The sequence below is a fragment of the Euprymna scolopes genome, chromosome 9, assembly GCF_053919585.1.
Source record: "Euprymna scolopes isolate OS-2025 chromosome 9, ASM5391958v1, whole genome shotgun sequence".
NCBI lineage: Eukaryota > Metazoa > Mollusca > Cephalopoda > Sepiida > Sepiolidae > Euprymna > Euprymna scolopes.
Window position 1 is genome coordinate 130,642,057 of NC_136490.1, and position 21,361 is coordinate 130,663,417.

The 21,361-nt window shown below is 36.1% G+C and overlaps 1 protein-coding gene across 1 annotated transcript in view; it reads right to left on the reverse strand.

Annotated features, from left to right (window-relative positions):
• Window positions 1-556: 556 nt before the first annotated feature.
• The window catches only part of LOC145284833 (zinc finger protein 236-like), a 113,924-nt gene continuing 93,119 nt past the window's right edge, over window positions 557-21,361 (reverse strand). Inside the window, exons 20-24 of the mRNA XM_080133809.1 lie at window positions 17,486-17,708; window positions 10,677-11,767; window positions 9,227-9,421; window positions 6,763-6,937; window positions 557-2,223 (exon numbers count right to left, since the gene is read on the reverse strand). Coding sequence (XP_079989935.1) covers window positions 1,862-2,223; window positions 6,763-6,937; window positions 9,227-9,421; window positions 10,677-11,767; window positions 17,486-17,708 — 2,046 coding nt within the window. The 3' untranslated portion in view covers window positions 557-1,861. The remainder of the gene's footprint in view (window positions 2,224-6,762; window positions 6,938-9,226; window positions 9,422-10,676; window positions 11,768-17,485; window positions 17,709-21,361) is intronic.

A 21,361-nucleotide genomic window follows, 5' to 3' on the forward strand; every position in this document is an offset into this window, starting at 1 on the left:
TCTTCATAAATGTGTTGTTGTTTTTTTTTTTGCAATTACTGTGTTCCTAAAATACGAGATGCCTTAAATAAGTTTCCAGATTTTTTTTTCCTACAGGTATTTTTATTGATAGTGCACACATCTTCTCTGGCTGTAATGCACTTGTTGTACCATTCCAACAACTTCTGGAAGATTCCATGGAATTCCTCTTGTGTGAGCGTGTCAATGACCCTCATTACAGCATCTTTTATCTCCTCAATTGTCTCATAACGACAGCTTCTAAGATTTTCCTTGAGCTCAAGGAATAACCAAAAGTCACAGGGAGCAAGGTCTGGATTATAGGGAGGGTGAGGAACTGTCTTGTTGCTGATCTTGATCAAATAGTCTATGACAAGAGTGGAGCATACTTGGGACAAATGTCACACAAATCTTCCACATCTTCAGTTCCTCGAGAATAATTGTGTGTATAGTTCTCATACTGATATCAAGCTGTAAACTTATTGTCTCTATAGACACACGACGGTCCTTATTCATAAAATTCTTTATTTGGCCAATCAACTCTGGTGTTCTGACTTCCTTACTCCTCCCACACCTCTCATCATCCCTCACGGACTCCCTGCCTTCCTTGAATCTCTTATGCCACTCAAAAACTGATGCTTGATTCATCCAAAAGCATTCCACACGTTTCTGTGGCAATTTTTTTCAAATTTAAACCAGAATTTTATTGCATATCGTTCTTCTAAAGTATCCTCACGTCCAGATTGCATTTTCGAAATGCACCAACTGTGATACTCAAGGCTTTAGGAGGGTGTATTCAAATTCCTGTTGAAGCTATTCATTTGAACCGGAGATCATAAAAATTGGTCAGTCATCTCATAAAATGTATAGCAATAGCATACTGATTTTTCAAGAGTCTTCAACAATATTAAAAGCCTGTATAAAAACATTTGGAAATTTATTGAAGGCACCTTGTACTTTATCTTAAATTTTTGTTCGTGTTATAGAAACTAATGCAAAAAAAATCCTAATTCTCACATCAAAATGCAAAAAACAAAAAGAATACCTTTAGTTTAAAAAAATCCTTATTCTTGCATTAAAATGTAATTTTTTTTTTTTATGAGGGAGAGGGAAGGTCCAAAATTCCTCAGATTAAAAGACAAAAAAAAAACAAATCTGTCATATTCCAAATATCACTTAAATTGATCAAGTAGTTTTATTTTTAATTAAGAAAATCAAATTTTATGAGTAAGCAGGGAGAGATTGTTTAACATCGCCATCTTGAAGAAACAAAGGGAGATAACTCGACAATAATTCCAACTTGCATGATCATACTTGCCTATAATTTCTCATTAATTACTTTAAAATCATTAACAATGATTTTCTTTATAAGAATAAAACTACTTGATCAATCTGTGAATTTCGCAATATGATCTTTTCATTGTCACATATATGTATATCAAAGATTTTTCTCTATTTTTGTTTGTTTAATATTAGGAGAATTCTGAGGAAGTACCTTTTTTTTAACTGAAAAAATATATATCTTAATTCTTACATTCAGATGCAATTGAATTTTTTTTTAAATATCCTAATTCTTACATCCAATTTTTGGCATCTTTTACAATAGACAACAGACTAAAAAAAGTGGTCAAAAAACAAACATGCAACAAATAAATGTTACCAAAGGCAAGATAAAGTTGGTAACATTAATTTGTTTCATGACCATTTTTTTTAATTCTGTTGTCTATTGTAAAAGATGCCAAAATAACTTTCAAATTATAAAACAAAACAATATTTTCCTTTCTCTCAACTTTCTAAGTTTACTTTCCCAAAGATGCAATTGAAGCCATTACTCTTGATGAGCGAGCCACTTTTCATTAAATCCTCAATCCACTGGTGAATTTCCTAAAAATAAATCAGCAAGATCCAAACCACTTTCTTTGGGACTGCTACCTCCTGAGGCATCAAGAGATAAGGTAGATGTCACTACAGGATCATTTGTGCCAATTGTGTCTGTACTGAGAGTCATTGAAGGTATGATGGTCGGAGGCAAGTTCATGGATTGGACCATTTCAACATGGTGGGCTCTTTTGATATGTGTCTTCAGGTTTCCCTTCTGAATGAACGCGAGATCACAGTAAGTGCATTTGTAGGGCTTTTCCCCACTGTGTTGTTTCAAATGAATCTGGAGTGCATTCTTTTGGTTGAATCGTTTCATACACTTTGGACATTTGAACGGTCGTTCACCTAGAAAAACAAGATTTCACATATTACAAAAAAGAAATCACCTTACACGAACACATGTAATATAGTGGGGTTGTATATATTTATGACTATATATTATCGTCTAGTGTATATATATATATATATATATATATATATTTACGTGTTGATAGATTTTTACTATCAACATTTTCTGACAGTTTCCCCAGTTCAGAACCATTATGGTCTATGGGCTGTTTCTCTCTCTCTCTCTCTCTCTCTCTCTCTCTCTCTCTCTCTCTCTCTCTCTCTCTCTCTCTCTCTCTCTCTCTGACTATCAACTACTGACTTTCCTTTTACCAACTTTGGACTAATTTCTATGTGTCTCTCGAACAATCTCGTTACGCCATTAACTCCACATGACCAAAGACATAAAGACACATATTTTGTTTATGTTACTTAAGATTTCACAGATTACCAAAAAAAAAGAAATCACCTTACACGAACACATGTAATATAGTGGGGTTGTATATATTTATGAGTATATATTATTGTCTAGTGTATATATTTACCTGTCAATATATTTGATCGTCTAGTGATGAGAGTATGGGCAGGATATATAACATAACCAAAAAAGGGACGGATAACAGTTCTCTTTGACCAATGGAGAAACATACCTGGTTCATCTTTGGTCTTGTTTGACAGGAAGCTGTAAAGAAGATTCATCCCAATGAATCAACAAATCTTGGGTTGTCTTTTCAGCAACTTTATTCTGAATGTTTCCCCCATTGGAAAACTGCAATGCTGGTCCTAGATATTACTATCAACATTTTCCGACAGTCTCCCCTGTTCAGAACCATTACTGTCTGTAGGCCATCTTTCTCCCTCTGATTACTGACTTTCCTCTCTGCCCGCCAACTCTTGAGTAATTTCTATGTGTCTCTCTAACTATCTCGTTATGTCATTAACGCCACGTGACCAAAGGCACAAATCAGATGGCCCACCTTTCACGTATTTTGTTTATGTTAGTTAACATTCTTTTCATCAAGTTAACATTTTTATGGGAACTATTTTATCCTTTCCCCTTGAAAACATACCTTTCCCCTTGAAAACATTTTTTCCGTTTCAATCTTTACAAATATCAATAACGATCATAATAATAATAATAATCATTTAGCTAACTCCGCATTGCCCGAACTAATCATGTAACACAAAGAGATCAAAATTTACAATACAGGTCCCCTTAAAAAGTATAAAGAAAGGCTCCGGCCTCTCTAGTCAAGTATTCTTGGCTTTTTGGCTACGAGTAAAATGCAGTATCTGTACTAATGCTGCACTTCATATTTTCTATCCTCAGTCAGCAAGGGGGAAATCTTTCTAGACTGAGGCAATTTTTATTTTTATTCTAATGCAGTCCCATTTTAGAGAACTGGATTTTTCCCTAGATTAAAAACCGACTTTATGTTTAATTTTGCCCTTGTCAGAAATCATTTGATTGGGACATATTATTTATTACAAGGATAGGCACTGGTGGGGAAATAATTGACACTGTGACCTGTTTCGGAGTTGGACAACGATTTGGAACCCGTACAATGAGCGGACAATAACAGCGTGTGCAGTAAATGCATGCAGTGCATGTTCATAAGGTCAACTGTTCAAAGAAATCTAAAAAATAATTAAGTTTTGAAAATGCACAAAATTTGGAATTGCAGAGTTATGCAGGAAAGAAACCCCCAAGGCATTTATGCTGGCAACATAGTGACGTTCCAGCTTTATTAAGAGAATTTAGGAGGGGCAAGAGAGTTTGATCGCAAGTACAATTTTTTTTTCAAACTATATGTTACATATTTCAGTTATGTATCATGGTTTTTTTCATAGATTTTACTGGTGTTCCTTGAACTTCATTCTTCGATTTGTTTCATTTTGTGAATCACTGATGATTTGAATGAAATTTAAATGGTAGAATATCAATCCACATCAATGAAACCATGGTACATCTCTTAAATATATAACATATAGGTTAGAATGTTCTGCATCTGTCACCACTGTGGAAAAACAGTCATGGATATGTCCTTAGCATCATTCTGGTTAATAATGACTGGCTTGATAGTGAGCAGATCTTTCTTTTGTCACAATGAGTTATAGTTCAGTTTGATCCTAGAAGGTACACCATCCCAGACATTATCTGCTCCGTCAAGAATGAGGTTTGGTTTATTTTGATTGCCTGAGGCACTCCTACTAGATAATAGCAACAGGTTCATTCCCAGCCAAGGAAGTTGAGTTTTTTCCCAATCTTCAAATCTTGTGCCACATTTTGCTGCTGTGAGAAACAGTTAAATTACATAGAGAAAAATATTGACTATAAATCAAATATAGCTAGATGGTTCTCACAGTCAATTTGCATAGGAGGAGATAATTCAATTCATAACTATTATTTGCCAGAGCAATCTAGCTTTAGAAACTCTAAACAATCCATTCACAAAAGGGGAGATAATTCAATGAACAAAATTAGAATATTCTGTGAAGGGTTTGAGAATAATTCTATTGTATAATGAACTTAGCATGAATAAAGCTTTTGCTCAGTGAAGTCCATCTCTTCTAATGTCTAATCAAAAAAAAAGCTTACCAAGCTTATCACATCTTCAGAAAATCTGACAATGTTTGTGGTAGATCCAGCTGGTATCATTGAACATTTTCCAACCAGATTTTCTCCCTTGGTATCAAAGCCAACAGTGTCTATGCCATTTCTGAAATGCAGTATGTTGCTAGTCCTGTGCAATTCTAAGAGGTCTACCCTCCCAGGCATTGTCTTCTCCCTTTAAAAAGGGGTCAATTTATTGTTAATCATCAGAGGCGCCCCTGCCAAGGAATGCCAATGGGGGATCGCGTAGGCATTTTTTGCAGGCCAGAGTGCATTTCTTCTAAAGCACTGACTTTTCATTCCCAGTTTCCAACCCTTGTTTTACACGTTCTTGCCATGGAAGGGTGATAAATGTCATCAAGCCAGAATGAGTTCAAACTCTTTGAATTATAGATAAAAAGACAACCTACACAGCAAAAATATCTCCTTTTCACTTACTCCAAAAAATGTCAAGGTTATTTCATCTGCAGGAAAGATTTGGGAAATAGATTCCCCGAGCAATGCTGATATGACTATAAAAATAGATTTACATATACACTCTTCCCTCTTTTGAGACACAGGTTTGAATCCTGTAAGAGTCCCATTTTGAATTTATTGGTATTCTTTGCTTATTTGGTCCTGGATATGACCCCTTAAACTATATCCAGTGGTGAGGCCCCAGCTTGCGGGCTTTGGGGAGTGTGGAGTCACCCTTTAATTACCATTGCTCCCAAGTCCACTCTGACCCGGAGTGGTAGTACCTGTTAGGGTTCCAACTATGGGTTAAATAGAAACCGACTTGAAAACAACAAATATATTCTATTAAAAATTTTTTCTTCAAAATCTTTGGATTCAGCATTAAATAACCCGAAAAGGGTTGATATGCCGTAAAACAAAAACAACCAACCAACCAAATCTTTGCTTATTTCCAGTCCTGTGGACTAAAGATATTAACTACACAAACACCAGCACCAACAAAAATGCAGCTTCATACATAATAAATATACTCTATACTGTCAGAAATAACTTTTTAATATTTAAAACATATAAAAAAAACATTCATTGCATTTCACTGCTGATACAGCAAAAAGTCATGCAACATTGCTAGTAAAAGCGTAAACAAAGATTTGCCACAAAGATTGCATGAAGAATTATTGGTATTATTGTTAGGAAAATTATTTTCAATAAGAATAGCTTAAACTTTAGTACTTACTTTTTTGAATACCTTCGTAAGAAAAAGGAACTCTTAGTCAAGTCAAATAATTTCACATACTTAAAGCAATTTATATATATATATATATATATATATATATATATATATATATATATTTGTGGTCATCGACATACAGTCATGTTTCGTTGTATCACAACTCATCAGTGCCGCTAGACTAGCACCTCTCTCAAGCCGAGGATTGAACCTAGAACCATCGCGTTGATAGTCAGCAGTTCTACCGATCAACCCACGGGAGCGGTGGCCACAAATAACTTTGCCAAATGTCTATTTTAAACCAACATTTGTCCACCACTTTTATAGTGCTCAAACCGCTTATTTATAAACAAACAGCGAGCCTCACATTTTTCAGCCAATTAAGTAGCGGATGAGATTATTTACAACAGTGCTTTACCCAAAGAGGGGGACTCAAATTAAATCAACACTTAGCTTTGGTCTTCTCTTATCTTTTCTTTCAAAAGGTAGTTTTTTTCGAAGTTCTTCATTTTTAAAAACGTTAGTAATAGTGTTGCCTTTTTTAAGTACTGTCTTTCCTTTAGAACGAGCTTTGTTGATTTTTCTTGGTGAAAAGTTTTATAGATTGACAAAAAAAAAAAGTCTGCTTAATTAATACAAGCACAAAAGACAGCTTTTAATTTTAACGAATAAAAAACGTCTTTTTAATTAATTATACATATTAACATAAGTTAGGGAGATAAGTTATCTTCACCAACTCTGCTTTCCCCATACATACCAGTGTGAATACGAATATGGCGTTCAAGTTGACTTGGTTTCTGGAAAGACTTGTCACATATTGTGCATAAGTGAGGTGTCCGCTTGTGCTTCTTTGGATTTGAGGCGTCATTTTCATGTATGTTTGCTATATGCTCTTTCAGATTACTGGCATTACTAAATGTCTTCGAGCAGAACTAGAACAAAAACAAAAAGCATGAAAACAATACTTAAAAACATAAACATCAAAACATCCATTAAAAAAATAATAGTAAAAAAAGGGAAAGGAATCTTTTTTGATTGTTTTTTGTTGTTGTTGTTGTTGTTGTTGTTGTTGTTTTTCTTTAAAAAATAAAAAAATTCCAACTTAGATGATACAATTTCAATTGTGTCTTGTAAATCTAACAAATAAAATATTATTGAAAGATGTAAATTTGGATCATTTATACTTGAGATACCTCCAAAATCAGACAATCAAAAGGACATATTTTGGTTTGATACCATTTTTTTTAATTAGAAACTTTTTTTTTTTTTATAAATCTCTAAACTTTACAAGTCATTTGTTTTGTAAACAAAATTTGCAAAGGTAATCGTGTTGTTTATAATTCACTCGGAAGTAAAAAAAAAAAATTGGTGTCTAGCCATTTCTATATTAATTTATTTTTATTTCGGACTATCATTCTCATCTTTATTAGTTGTTTTTTTTTGGATCTTTTATTGGTTTTGTTTATTCACAACGTTTCGGCCAACTATTCCTCTGGCCTTCGTCAGGTGGTAACCGCGACGGATAGGAACTTCGAATCTCCTAACTGCATTCTCAGCCATCACTGCCATCCGTAGTTGTTGTCGTCTCACCACATTTTGGCCAATTAACCTCTGGCACGCTTTGGGTGGGATTGAAACCGCTATCTTCAGACAATGTTCATCTGGAACTGTAGAGATTCAACGTCTCTATCAACTGCGCCACGGGCCCCGAAGGGCGATCAAGGTTGGATTCTTTGATCTTATGAATCCACCTTTATTTATTATATATACCAATCGATACGGACCCGACTATGGAAGATCAGATAATAAAATGGCTGTGCATGGGTGTCCGAAGCGTGCTTTGTCATATGAAGGTCATCCCAAAAATAAAGCCATTTATTTTTTTAAACTCCAAAAGTTGAAAAGCTATAAAGATGGGAGTGGTACGATTAAAACGAGCAACCTTTTGTGCTCCCAAATTTATATTTCTACATATAGAATCTCACACCATCAATATCTACAACAGAGATGAAACTTTCAGGTCATGAAACTTTCAGGTCATGAATATTTCTACATATAGAATCTCACACCATCAATATCTACAACAGAGATGAAACTTTCAGGTCATGAATGTATAAGTTCAGTCATCACCATGCTCTATAACAGGCACGAGGGGAAAACAAATGAACATATATCTAAGGAAATGGCAGAAACACTAGATGAAGACCTCCAATCTGTAGTGGAATGGGGACATAAACGGATGGTCACATTCAATGCTGCCAAGACTAAGTTTGTTTCTTATAATAATTACAAGAAACCTTCTCCACCACCAATAGCAAAGGCCCAAAACACATTACTGAAAGTACTTCCTTTAAACTCCTTGACCTAACATTCACAGGGAAGATGAATTGGAACAGATACATTGAGAGCATTGCCAAGGCTGCTGCAAAGAAGGTGGGCTCTCTCTACCGTGCTAGAAAGCTACTTACGCCTGAAAGTATCCTATACCTCTATAAGGCCACCATCTGCCCATGTATGGAGTAATGATGTCATATTTGGGCTGGTGCGTCTGCTACTTGTCTCTCATTCTTGGACAGGGTTCAAAAGAGAGTCGTCAACATGATAGATCCTGAACTGTCATCTAAGCTTCAGCCTCTGTCCCATCAACTAAATATGGCATCCCTCTGTCTGTTTTACAAGTATTTTCATGGTGAATGCTCTGACAAACTACAGACACTTGTACCCCCTCGATGTAAATACCCCCCGACAAACACAAGAAGCAGCTAAATCCCACCTCTACACAGTAGAGATCCCTAGGTGTAAGAAAGCCTCCTACTCCAATAGTTTCTTCCCTAGAACTGCTAGACTGGAACTCCCTTCCGGGATTCTGCTTTCCTAACTGTACTTACATGCAGAAGTTTAAGTGTAATGTGAACAGACATCTTTCTACTCATCTCGCTTCATAATATTCCTGCAACTTATGTCCCTGATAGTAGCTCCCTACTACAAAGTGGCACTGTGCCTTGTTTGGGGTGAAAATTGGAAAAAAAAAAAAAAAAAAAAAAAAAATCATAACAATGCAATCTGCAATCTCCTCTGATCCACTTGGACAGAATAAAAAAAATAGTAGTCGTTACTTTTGGAATGCCGTTCGTATTACATGTACAGAAGCAAATAGAATGAAGGACCAAACGAAAAAGAAAATAAAAACACAGTTTTGATTCATTTGGGAATGTACTTACATGGCAAATATACTTTCCTTTATTTTCAAATATACCAAGGCATTCATCGGTGATATTTTCATTGACTGTGTTATCATTAGCTTCCGGTGACATCATGGCCGTTGCTGCATCATGAACTGTCTCTAGATTCTCTGATTCCTCGACCATATTTGATGATCCATCATCTTGCACATCACCAACACCAGCAACAGAAATCTGCAACAGATTCAGAAACAAACAAGTTGCCAAAGTACACAGAGAATGTAACTGGATTAATAATTTTGGTGCTTATGCATTTTTGGTACTGCGCTATTTTTAAATAGTTTTTTCAGGTTAAATTCAAGTTTCACAATATTTTTTTTATTAAATTGTTAGGTGGAAGCATAGAACAGTTACAAAACACCCTCTCCTCCCCATATTAAGAATGGCTTTCAAAATAATGTTATTATTTCAGTGCAGTACCAAAAATACATACATACCATAATGAGGAGACTTCAATAGTATGGCCACATTGAAAGAATCGAGAAGACTTGGTATGCTATGTTGAAAGAATAGAGACTTTAATGGTATGGCTGTGTTGAATGAAGGAGGAGACATCAATGGGATGGCCACATTGAAAGAATGGAGGAGATTTCAATGGTATGCTATCTTGAAAGAATAGAGGAAACTTCAATGGTATATCCGTGAAGAAAGATTGGAGGAAACATCAATGGTATGGCCACATCAGGAGTATGAAAGAGACTTCAATGGTATGGCCAGGTTAAAAGAATGGAGGAGTTGTCAATGGTATGGCCACATTGAAAGAATAGAGAAGTGATAAGAATGGACAGAAGGGAAAGACGGATTCATATACACTGACCAGATCAAAGGAAAACATAGAAGAAAATGATAAGGATGGGTTTGTAAGAACGAAGAATAAATAAAGGCTTGATCAGAGATAGTCAATTTCTAAAAACTGTTCAATTCATGCCAACATGTAAAACAGACAAACCAAATATGATGACACCAAATCTCTATTATAATAAGATCAATACTAGAGATATGATCACTAAAATAATTTCACAAAACTGAGTTTGTTTTACAAGTATTTTTAATGGAAAATGCTCTAACTCAAGGCATGAGTACCACCTCAATGTAAATAATCCCCAACAAACCCATCAAGCAGCAAAATCCCACCTCTACACTGTAGAGATCCCTAGATGCTATAAAGACTTCTATTCAAATAGTTTCTTCCCTCGAACTGTTAGACTTTGGTATTCTTTCCTGGGCTCCTGCTTCTCTGACTATACCTGACATGCAGAAATTCAAGTGCAATGTGAACAGACATCTCACATCGAAACTCCCTCCATAGTATCCCTGCAAATCTGGTACCAATGACTTATTTGCACTGTGCCTTGTTTGGAGTGAAATAACAGTAAAAAAAAAAAGGGGGGGTGCTGTATAAATTAATTACAAAAAATATATATCTTACCTGAGTGTCTCCCGCCTCAGTCACAATAAAATTGCCCTGATGACCAAGTGCACTTTCTTGACCGTTCATCATTGCAGCGTGGATGGCCTGATGGATTTGATCAACAACACCCTGGTTCTGAGCCATCGTGATGGTGGTTAGTGGTTGCATGACAATGTTTTGATCATTTAACGTCACAGGATGAATCTGGATAGTGTTAGGAAGGAGTTGTGTAGTTGTCCCCGTCGGGAGACCAGCTGGAAGTTCCTGGCCAGCAGGGGCCATCACAGTCTGTCCCTGATGCTGCAGTTGTATATGCGTTGGAGTATTACTGACAAAATTTGGGGCCAAAGTAAAGTTTAAGCCACCTTGCTGCAACTGTTGTAATAAAGTATCATCTATCTGTATCGTCTGCGATATGAGACTTGGATCAAGGCCCATGATCTGAATACTCTGACCGAGGTTTCCAGACAACTGAAGCTGGATGCCATCAAGGCCTTGAAGAACATTAGCAGCGAGAGCACTTTCTGACACGTGACCGCCACCGTTAGTGGTATTACCTCCAGCTGCGGTAGCTCCATTAGCCATATTACCTCCAACCACACCATTGCTAACCAAATGTTCATTTCCAGCCACGGTTAAAGACAGTGGCACCAACCCATGTTGGTTTGCTATCATTGCTGGGTCAATGCTGACCATTTGGCCTGGTAATGGACTTGACGATTGTAACCTTTGGATCATTTCAACAGAGTTTTGTATCGATGACATTACTTGATGTTCTTGTTGTTGTTGTTGTTGTTGCTGCTGCTGCTGCTGCTGCTGTTCCTGTTGCTGCTGCTGTTGCTCTTGACGCTGAGTATCCTCAACTGCTGCAGCGACTAATAAGGCTGCAGTGTCCATGGTGGCAAGCTTTACAGCCCTTCGCTTTTTTGGTGTGCCTGGCTTGAAATGGGATGAGATGTGGCTCTTCCGATGTCCCGACGTACGGAAACGTTGGTCGCAATGTGGGCACTTGAACGGTTTGGCACCTGTGTGTAGTCGCATGTGGACTTTTAGACTTCCCTTCGTTGAAAACGGCAATGTGCACACGTGACACTTGAAGCGTTTCTCTCCTGTAACAAAAAAAAAAAAGTGAACTTTTTATTATACATATTTTATATTAAGAATACAAAAATATATGGATAGAAATGGTTATTCTTGCTTTTATTCTATTACTAGTAGGGGGTACTCAGCGTTGACCAGGTGTTTGACGGTGTGTGTGTGTTGGGAGGGGGGGATTAGATCAAAACAACCCAGTTCTAAAAAAAAAAACGTTGGCCGGGTGTTTGGCAGTGTGTGTGTTGGGAGGGGGGGATTAGATCAAAACAACCCAGTTCTAAAAAAAAAACGTTGGCCAGGTGTTTAGCAGTGTGTGTGTTGGGAGGGGGGAGTAAATCAAAACAACCCAGTTCTAAAAAAAAAATGTTGGCTGGGTGTTTGGAGGTGTAAAAGAAAAAAAAAGTTTTAGTAGGAAGGTAGGCTTGAACCCCGAAGCCTTGACGCAAAGGTGGAAACGAGATGGAAAAAATTCCTGAGACCTAACCATCTCAGCCACAAGGTGGGAGAGGAAGTGATAAGTATCTTACGTTAATGTTAATAAAGTGAAATTGACAGGTACGAGAAAGTTAAGTCGCATGATGTTTGACCTAGTTTTGCGCTGCAAGCCAGTTTCTGTTTTCCCCCGCCCCATCATTTGCTTTTCAAAGACGTGGCGATCGAAAAATATCTCAAAAATAGCTTGTAAAAGTCGGGAAAATTAAAGATAGACTCGACCTTCGTTCTTAAGTCGTAGATATTATGATTTAGACAACATATAAAAAGTTTTAAGAAGGAGTGAGCCGACCGAGAAGCCCAACGAAAAAAGCCTTTGGTGGACATGCACAAAAATGCACACACACACACATTTTTGCTTTTATATATATAGATAACACGAGCAGGGTTGAATGAGGGTCAACAGTTATAGTCAGCTAACGTACTTCCTAACTGCCGGTGTAGCTGCTACAGGAAGCGGTGACAAGGCAAATCAGTTCCTTCACTTTTATTGTTTTTCAGTATTTCTATTGTAAAATGATTTAATGAAATAAAATATAAGAAAAGGACATTATTGAAATGTATACAATAAAAATGAACAATTATAACACAATTAGTCTTTATTTGCACGTTTAATAACAAAATCTATATAAATAAAACAGTAGATACATATGTGTGTGTAAATATTTATCAGCTAAACTATTAAACTATTGGTCACATAACACTGAAATTAACAGGAAATAGTAATCATACACCCAGGATGGTTTATAATGAGTAAAATCTTTGTTTTGAGTAGACGAATGACATGTACAGAAGACAGCAAGTTGAAATGCAAACTGTTCATTTCAACTTGCCAACATTTCTATTAGTTTGCGCATAGCTAAAAGTGGTTTAATTTTACAAGTTTTTTATCTGCCTGTCGGTTTAGTCCGAATGATAGCGAACGAGGCTAGAGATTTAAATAAGGGAATTCAGCTGAAGAGCTAATTGTTTTGGTTCTGATTCTAGCTGATGGCACCAAAATTATTTTTTATTACCCTTAAAATGAGTACCATATATTAAGTACCAGCAGGGCGACCCAACGTTGATTACAAACAATGTTGTATACTTCTAATACTTTTATTGTCATCGAAATTGGTGAAATCACTCATTTGTCAATCAACTCAATTGATTGCCTGCTTTAGTCAGGAACTCACCACTGTGCATTAGGAGGAAGCTTCACATGACTCTCTGTAATGACTTAGTCCACAATTCATTGCAATGTAGAGAACCTACTGTTGATTTTATATAACTTGAATTCAGTTTAAAATACAAAAATCAAGTACAATGGTCCAATTATACTCTAAACAGAAGCGTTCATTTTGAACGTGCCTCTGTCTTATCAAAGAAAATACTGTTGATTTTATAGGCCGAGCCATTCTGCTTGTGTGGTGATAAAACTTCTTGAATGCAATTATGTTGGTAAGCTGCATAAAAGTGTTAATTTTGACCAAAATTGGACTGTTTCTTTTTTAATCAGATTTCTTCGATTATCGATTTTTGATACTTATCAGAGGTATTCCAATACAAAACCTATCTAAAAAATACTCCCAGACACATAAGGTACATGTGTGTGAAATTTTTTTTAAATTAGCCCAGTCGTTTTGTAGTCTATAAGGAATGAACACACACACACACACACACACGCACACACGCACACACACACACACACACACACACGCACGCACAGAGAAAAAGTGCCTTTTATTTATAAGTAGAGATAATATTCAATAGAGACTATGTAATAATTAAAACGAAACCTGCATGTATTAAAATATATTAAGTGTACTTTATGACCAGCAAGGTTAGGTGCCTCTGCTAGTTAAAAAAATAAAAAAAATGTTATTTTATTTGAAATTTTATAGGAAGTATATGCTTATGAAATTATAAAAATAAAAGTTTTTTTGTTTTTTTTAAATTAAAAAAAAGTTTTTTATTTAAATTTATATAATAAATATATGTTTATGGAAGAATAAAAATAAAATTATTGCAATCAAAATAACAAATGAAATTATTGAAATCAAAATAACAAATTAAATTATTGAAATCAAAATAACTAATTAATTTGAAATCAAAATAACAAATTAAATTATTGAAATCAAAATAACAAATGAGATTATTGAAATCAAAATAACAAATGAAATTATTGAAATCAAAATAACAAATTAAATTATTGAAATCAAAATAACTAATTAATTTAAAATCAAAATAACAAATTAAATTATTGAAATCAAAATAACAAATGAAATTACTGAAATCAAAATAACAACATTTCAAACATCATAAAAAAACGTATTCAATACATATTCCCAAAATCTATATATCTATAAAAGTGAAAGTGTCTGTCTGTCTGTCTGTGTACATTTCCCTACACAATAACTGTCAATTTTCAATCTACAGACTCAAAATTTGATATGCAGGGTAGTGAGATTTGGTAAAATCTTTGTAATCAGTTTTCGGCCAGAAATTTGGCTATTAAGAGGTCAAAGTTTAACATTTTGACCTTTGAGAACTTTACCAAACTCCTCTGCCAATTTTGGGTCTAAACACTTGAAACTTTAGATATAGGTTCCTTGGACATGAATCTAACTTAATAACTTGATTTGAGTCCAAAACAATAAATGTTAAGGGGTCATAATAGGGGTCAAAGTTTTAACAAATTTGACCTCTGCGGTCTCTTCCTACTCAGAGAATTTCTGGTCTAAACATTTGAAATTTTACATAAAGGGTATTCAGAGATAGGGCAAGATTTTTAATCGGTTTGGGTCGAAAATTTGAGTTACAAATATATAAATCTATGTATGTATGTTTGCATATCTGCCTAAAACTTTCGATATAGGCAACGGATTTTCACAAGATCAGTATCGTGTTGAAGCTCGACCTTTCAGATGACAAATACTGAAAAATTAGCTAAAAACATTAATTTCTTCACCCTCAACTGGGCACTTTTCTACAGGGAGGGGTCGCTTTTTTCACCGATATTTTTGAAAGTCATCCCCTCTTTTCGATTGTCTAGCTTTAATTTAAACCTACGTCACTTCCGGTTTGGTGGTGGTCGTAACACAAAGATGTCACTTTTTTCACGTTCTTTTCCTCCTTCACGGTACAGGTTCGAACCTGCCTTCCTACAACCATTTTTTTTTTTTTTGCTCAACACACACCTCCAAACATCCGGCCAACACTGGGCACCTAGACTAGTTATATATATGTAGAAATAATAAGCAAGAATTTTGTATCTAAAATTTCTGAATTGACTAAAACCCAATATGGATAAACAGTGCCACATGCGGATGTAGATGGCACCAACTTGACGTTGAAACTACTTTCAGCTACCTGGGTGACATGTTGAATGTTTCTCACGATTATAAACATGCTATCACTGCTGGCTGTTGCGTTGCTTGGTTTAAGAAGCTGCTGTCAATCCTTACAGCTAGGCACATTCCTTTGAAAATTCTCAGGTCAAAGTTTTTTCAGGCAGTGTTTACTGTGCCATCTTGCATAGTAGTGAAACATGGACTGTGAATGCTTCTGATAGCATAATGACCATGTTATTCACTTGTCGAGTGCCAGGATTGAAGAATTGGTCTGAACTTTGATGGAAGAAAGTGATAGATTAGTTTTAATTTTGTTTTGTTTTTTGATTAATGAGTTATCACTTAACAAGGCTAAAAGACAATTAAGGATGAGTATTAATGAGTTGGATAACAAACATCCTTATCCCACCACCCAATAAAGTTGCTAAAGTTGCTGCTAAGAAGGTGAACTCTCTTTACCGTGTTAGAAAATTACACACACACACCTGAGAGTATCCTATACCTCTACAAAGTTACCATTTGCTCATGCATGGAGTATTGTTGCCACATCTGGGCTGGTGTATCTATCACTAGTCATTCCCTCTTAGACAGAGTATAAAAGAAAAGAGTTTCAAATTTAATAGGTCCCGCACTATTAGTCAAGCTTCAACCTCTGTCCCATCGCCACAATGTTGCATACAAGTGCTTTAATGGCATGTGCTCTGATGAACTCCTAGCACTTGTGCCACCTCGACATATACACTCCCAACCAACCTAACAAACAACAAAATCCCACCTCTTCACTGTTGACGTCCCTAGATGCTGAAAAGCCTTCTACTCTAATAGCTTCTTGCATTGAACTACTAGATTTTCGAATTCCCTCCGTTTCCTGCTTTCTTTTTTTTTAGCAAAACTCAATTTTCGCTAATTGTCTTCGAAAACTTTTCATTAATAATTAATTTTCTATCCCATCGAGTTTCGTAATTTTGCATCTGGTGCATCTATCACTAGTCTTTTACTCTTAGACAGGCTTCCAAAAAAGAGTCTCAAATCTAATAGGTATCGCACTATTGATCAAGCACCAACCTCTGCCCCATCACTGAAATGTTGCATCCCTGTGCCTGTTTTACAAATACTTTAATAGAATGTGCTCCAATGAACTCATAGCACTGGTTCCCCTTTAACATATATACTTCCGACAAACAGAAAAATCCCACTCTTTCACTGTTTAGATCCTTAGATGCTGGAAAACCATTTACTCTAATAGTTTCTTCCCTTGGACTGCTAGACCCTGTTTTCTGCTTCACTGATTATACTGACATACAGGTTTAAATGTAATGTAAACAGACGTCTTGATGCTCAACTATCCACAATCCCCCGTTAGACATGATCCCAAATAGTAGTCCCTCACATTCAAGTGGCAATATACTTTATTTGGGGTAAAACAAGTTTGTTTTTTTGTTTTTTAAAGTGCCAGTACATCAATACAGCATACGCAGAAGACAAACTGGGGAACAGAAATTCCATTCCTGTCAATCCAGTCTATCCTGCTGTCCAGCTTCCTCATTACTGTCAACCCAGCCTCTAATGCTGTCTAGGTATATCATTCCTGTCCTTCCTGCTCCCAGTGATGTCATCCTTGTCATTCCAAAGTTGCCTGTTTCTGATGACGTCATCCAAAATATACAACTTCAGTTTTTTTTCACATTATTACTTTTTTTTTTTGGTAAATAAAAATGTGATCTCGATCGTTTTACACCATTCATTCGCATTTGTCATCACTTTTTGTCACTGCCGTTACATCTTGCCTGTGTCTACTTTCTTAGTTGTAAAACCGATTAACCCAATGACATAATCCAAAATAACCCTTCATGTTTAAGTGACAATGCGTCTTGCTTGAAGTGCCAAAAAACAAAAAAAAATACCTACCCGGTTCATGTGTCTTCATATGACTGTCTAATGTCGACTTTACAGTGAATGATTTTGCACAAATCGTACACTTAAAGGGTTTTTCCCCCGTATGGATACGAATGTGTCGAACTAAATCGCTCGGTTTCTTGAAGCTTTTCGGGCACTGACTACACTCATGTGGATGCTTAGGATATGTGTCAGTCTCTTCAGATTCCTCAGGAGTTCTGCCAGATACTTGATTCTGCAAGAAAAATAAATAAAGAAATAATATTAGATATTGACTGGACAACAAATAACCTGATCGATTATTATTCTTAGAAAAATAAAGCAATTAGATTTTGGAAAATGTGTATTTACAACTTGGAATGTTTAGTCAGCAATTTAAGCAGAAATGAAATAAAGTCGATTTAGAAATTTTAAAATAGATTGGGATTTGGTTAGTTAAATAAACAAGGTTTTAGCTTACATGAACGACGCAAGATTTGGTCTGTTTTGCTGACATAATAGTTAGTTAGCAGAGACCAAACTAAAGAGTTGGCAAGAAACGTGTTAATAAACAGACGTGTGGATACCCTGTTGAAAGCAGCAAGGGGAAGAAACAGGAAAATGTAGAAAGAGACTCAGAGTGTCAAACTTCGACAAGGGAGTTCATAAGACAAATAAAGACTGCGTAAAATATAACTCATTATGGCGTTCTTTTGGGGTTTGAACAAATAAGAAGGTATGTGGTTTCTTTGGTCTGAGATAAGCAAACATATTGTTATCGTTTGATAAATCTTGAAATCTAGGTTCTCTGTCATCGATTAATTGCCATTATTGATCCTTGAAGTCCTCTTCTGATACAAGTGATCACTAAGGTGGCTTGTTCTCTGTTGGCTGAGGTTTGGTCCTGTGTGTTGCATAGGTGATGGACAATGCTGCGAAAATACTGGATCCATTGCACCTATGCAAATTCGGCATCTGGGTAAAGCCAGATATTAAATCCAATTGCTGGGCGATAACGTCAACCCTACATTTTAATCAAAAAGGGTGTCACGGAGCAATGGTATGACATATATTTTAACCTGGATTGCAATTGCTAAACACGCAAAGCAATAAAATAATAGAAATTCTGATTAATAAGAATGACATTTCAATATAAGACATAAGAAAACAAAAGCAGAAAGAGAGCGAGCAACCGAACAGTGAATAATATTTCTACCATTGCTCAACCAGCATACACTGCCCAGCCAGCTGAGACCACACCACCAAACTCACATACCAACAGAACTCTCTCTTGTCATATGCTATCATTGAAATGTACATAAACTTTGTTGATTTAAAAAACCACGGCTAAAAAATAGCAGCATGTTTATACATTAGCACGCATAGAAGGTCCACCCACCCAGGATTTGTTTTCTCACTCTTCGGGGAGAAGTTAGTTTATTGACTAATCGCCTGAGGAATTACTGGGGAATTATTTTTTCCGAGATGTGTTTCCATTGGATAATTCACATCATTTTTCATACATTTGACCAATCGCTGTGCTTATTAATTTCTCTTAACAGAATGACAGAACTACAGAAGAACCAATAATGAAGACACTTTTTGGTCTCTAATCAACAAAAGAAAATTGTGCACGGATTCAAAAATGGTGTTTTTTTTTATCTTTATTTTAACATTGTTAATTATAGCAAGTTATAATTAACTTACATTGTATAGTTTACAGACACACTTGCCTACATCTACATCTATCAGTTAAAAAATAAAGCAAAAAAATTTGCTGGTAAATGACACAAATAAATCGCTGGCAAAGAAAGAGAGGAGAAGCTTTAACTAAGGTACGAACACGTGTTACTTTCTGAATAGAAATTGTTTTACCACCAATTTAAGCAGAGGAAAGCCAGTTTTCTCAATCAGAATTTTCGAGGAGAAAATGATTTTGATGGCAAAAGTCATCTAGTAATTCTTCCTCCTTAATATCAGTCAAGAATATGTCCTAAACAATCAGTCCGATAGACATTGGTCATTTGAGTGAGCTTTTTCTAACTTACTGAGGTATGTATGTTTTTAGTAGTCCTAGGAAGTCCATCCTCCAAGGCCTTACCTTCCTTCTTTAGAAAAAGGGTTGGTTTATTGCTAATTACCTGAGGTGCCCCTACCAGAGAATACCAACGGTGCTACCCTGGCTCGTTTTACAGGTCAACTTGGTCACGAGAGTACTGGCTTTTTCTCCCACTTTCTGGCCACATATTGATTAACCATCCTATTATTGAATGCCTTTTGTGCGCCTTTGTCTCTCTACTAACCTCACTTTATCTACCTTTGGTATAGTATTTCGATGGGCTGAGGGTGTCTGAAAAGAAAATCTAGGGATTGTTTCTTATGAATAGGAGGGGAAGGGGTCAGTAAAATAAAATGTACGTACATTTTTGAAAAAAAGTAAATAAGGAGTGTTAAATATTGGACTCCTGGATGAACCAATGGGTGAACCAATTGAAGTGAAAGCGGCACTGTGATTTTCAGTGTTATGAATTAGGAAATATTCAATAGCAAAAAACTGTTGACGTTTTTGAATTTTTGAGATGAGGATTGATTATTCGTATTATTTGGATTCATCGGACTACTGTTCTCATCTTGAGTGCAATTTTCACACACTCCGACCTTCTTCAGGTCTATCTTGTCGAACTCAGGAATGTTTCTGTTGAAATTGCGAATTTGCTGGATGGAGTTTCAAGTGGAACCCTTTATTTACTTCACAGGCTAGCATGCTCTTGTTCTGTCAGCCATGACTGGAGAAAGGTCATAAATAATTTGCAATTGTATTTTCTGATAGACCTGAAGAAGGTCAGAGGTTACATCAACTGAAACATTGTGAAAATGACACTCAAGATGAGAACGGTAGTCCAATGAATCCAAATAATATGAAAAAAAGCTGTTATTGTTTTTATTGCCTTTCCCCATTTTTCACTTCTTAAACTTTAGGGCAGGGGGGAGGGGAGGTCCATAAAATCACCCTTATTAAAAAATAAAAGCATCTCAATGTAAATAGGATCAGATGATTTATTAAGTTATAATATTCAATTGTTTCTTATTTAATAAATACTGTAGCATTTCTGTTAACACACTGATATATGAAGGATGGTATACTGTTGCTATATCTGGGCAGGAGCTGCTAAAAGCAGCCTATCCTGCCTTGACAGAGTACAAAATAGACTTCGTGGCTTAGTGGGGGATGCCCTTTTCTCTACCCTGCAACCTCTCTCCCACAGAAGAGACATTGCGAGCCTATCCTTGTTTTATCGTTATTTCCATGGCAGGTGCTTGTCTGAACTCCAATCTCTGGTCCCCCCTCGCCAATCTTTCATGAAAAACACTCGTCTAGCTGAATCCACTGTGAAAAATTTCCCCCACTCTATATCTGTGCCTAAATCAAAACGCGGATTCCATGAACAAAGCTTCTTTCTTAGAACTGCACGCCTGTGGAACTCTGTTCCATCTGCCTGCTTCCCACCGGACTACAACTTGGATGTCTTCAAGTCCAATGTGAACAAATTCCTAATGAACCGCCCCCTTAAGTAAACACTTCATCAAATCTCCACACTAACGTAATGTACTTGCAATAACCCTTATCCCTGAGTGGCTTCTGGGCCTTGATAAGTGGTGATCACTGTGTAAAAAAAAAAAAAAAAATATGATATATCTTAATTGTTGGTGGCAGTAAAGTAGTGTGGGTTAGCGAGAAAGGAAGACACACACACACAAGAATTCAATGGGTGTTTCTTTTTTTTCAAATCACCAATCAACTGCTAATATCGATTTCGAGTTGTTATTATGTAACAATTTGTGACCATCTGCCTTCATCTGCAAATGTCTACTATACGATTTGGCTGTCAATGTAGTAAAACCCTCAGA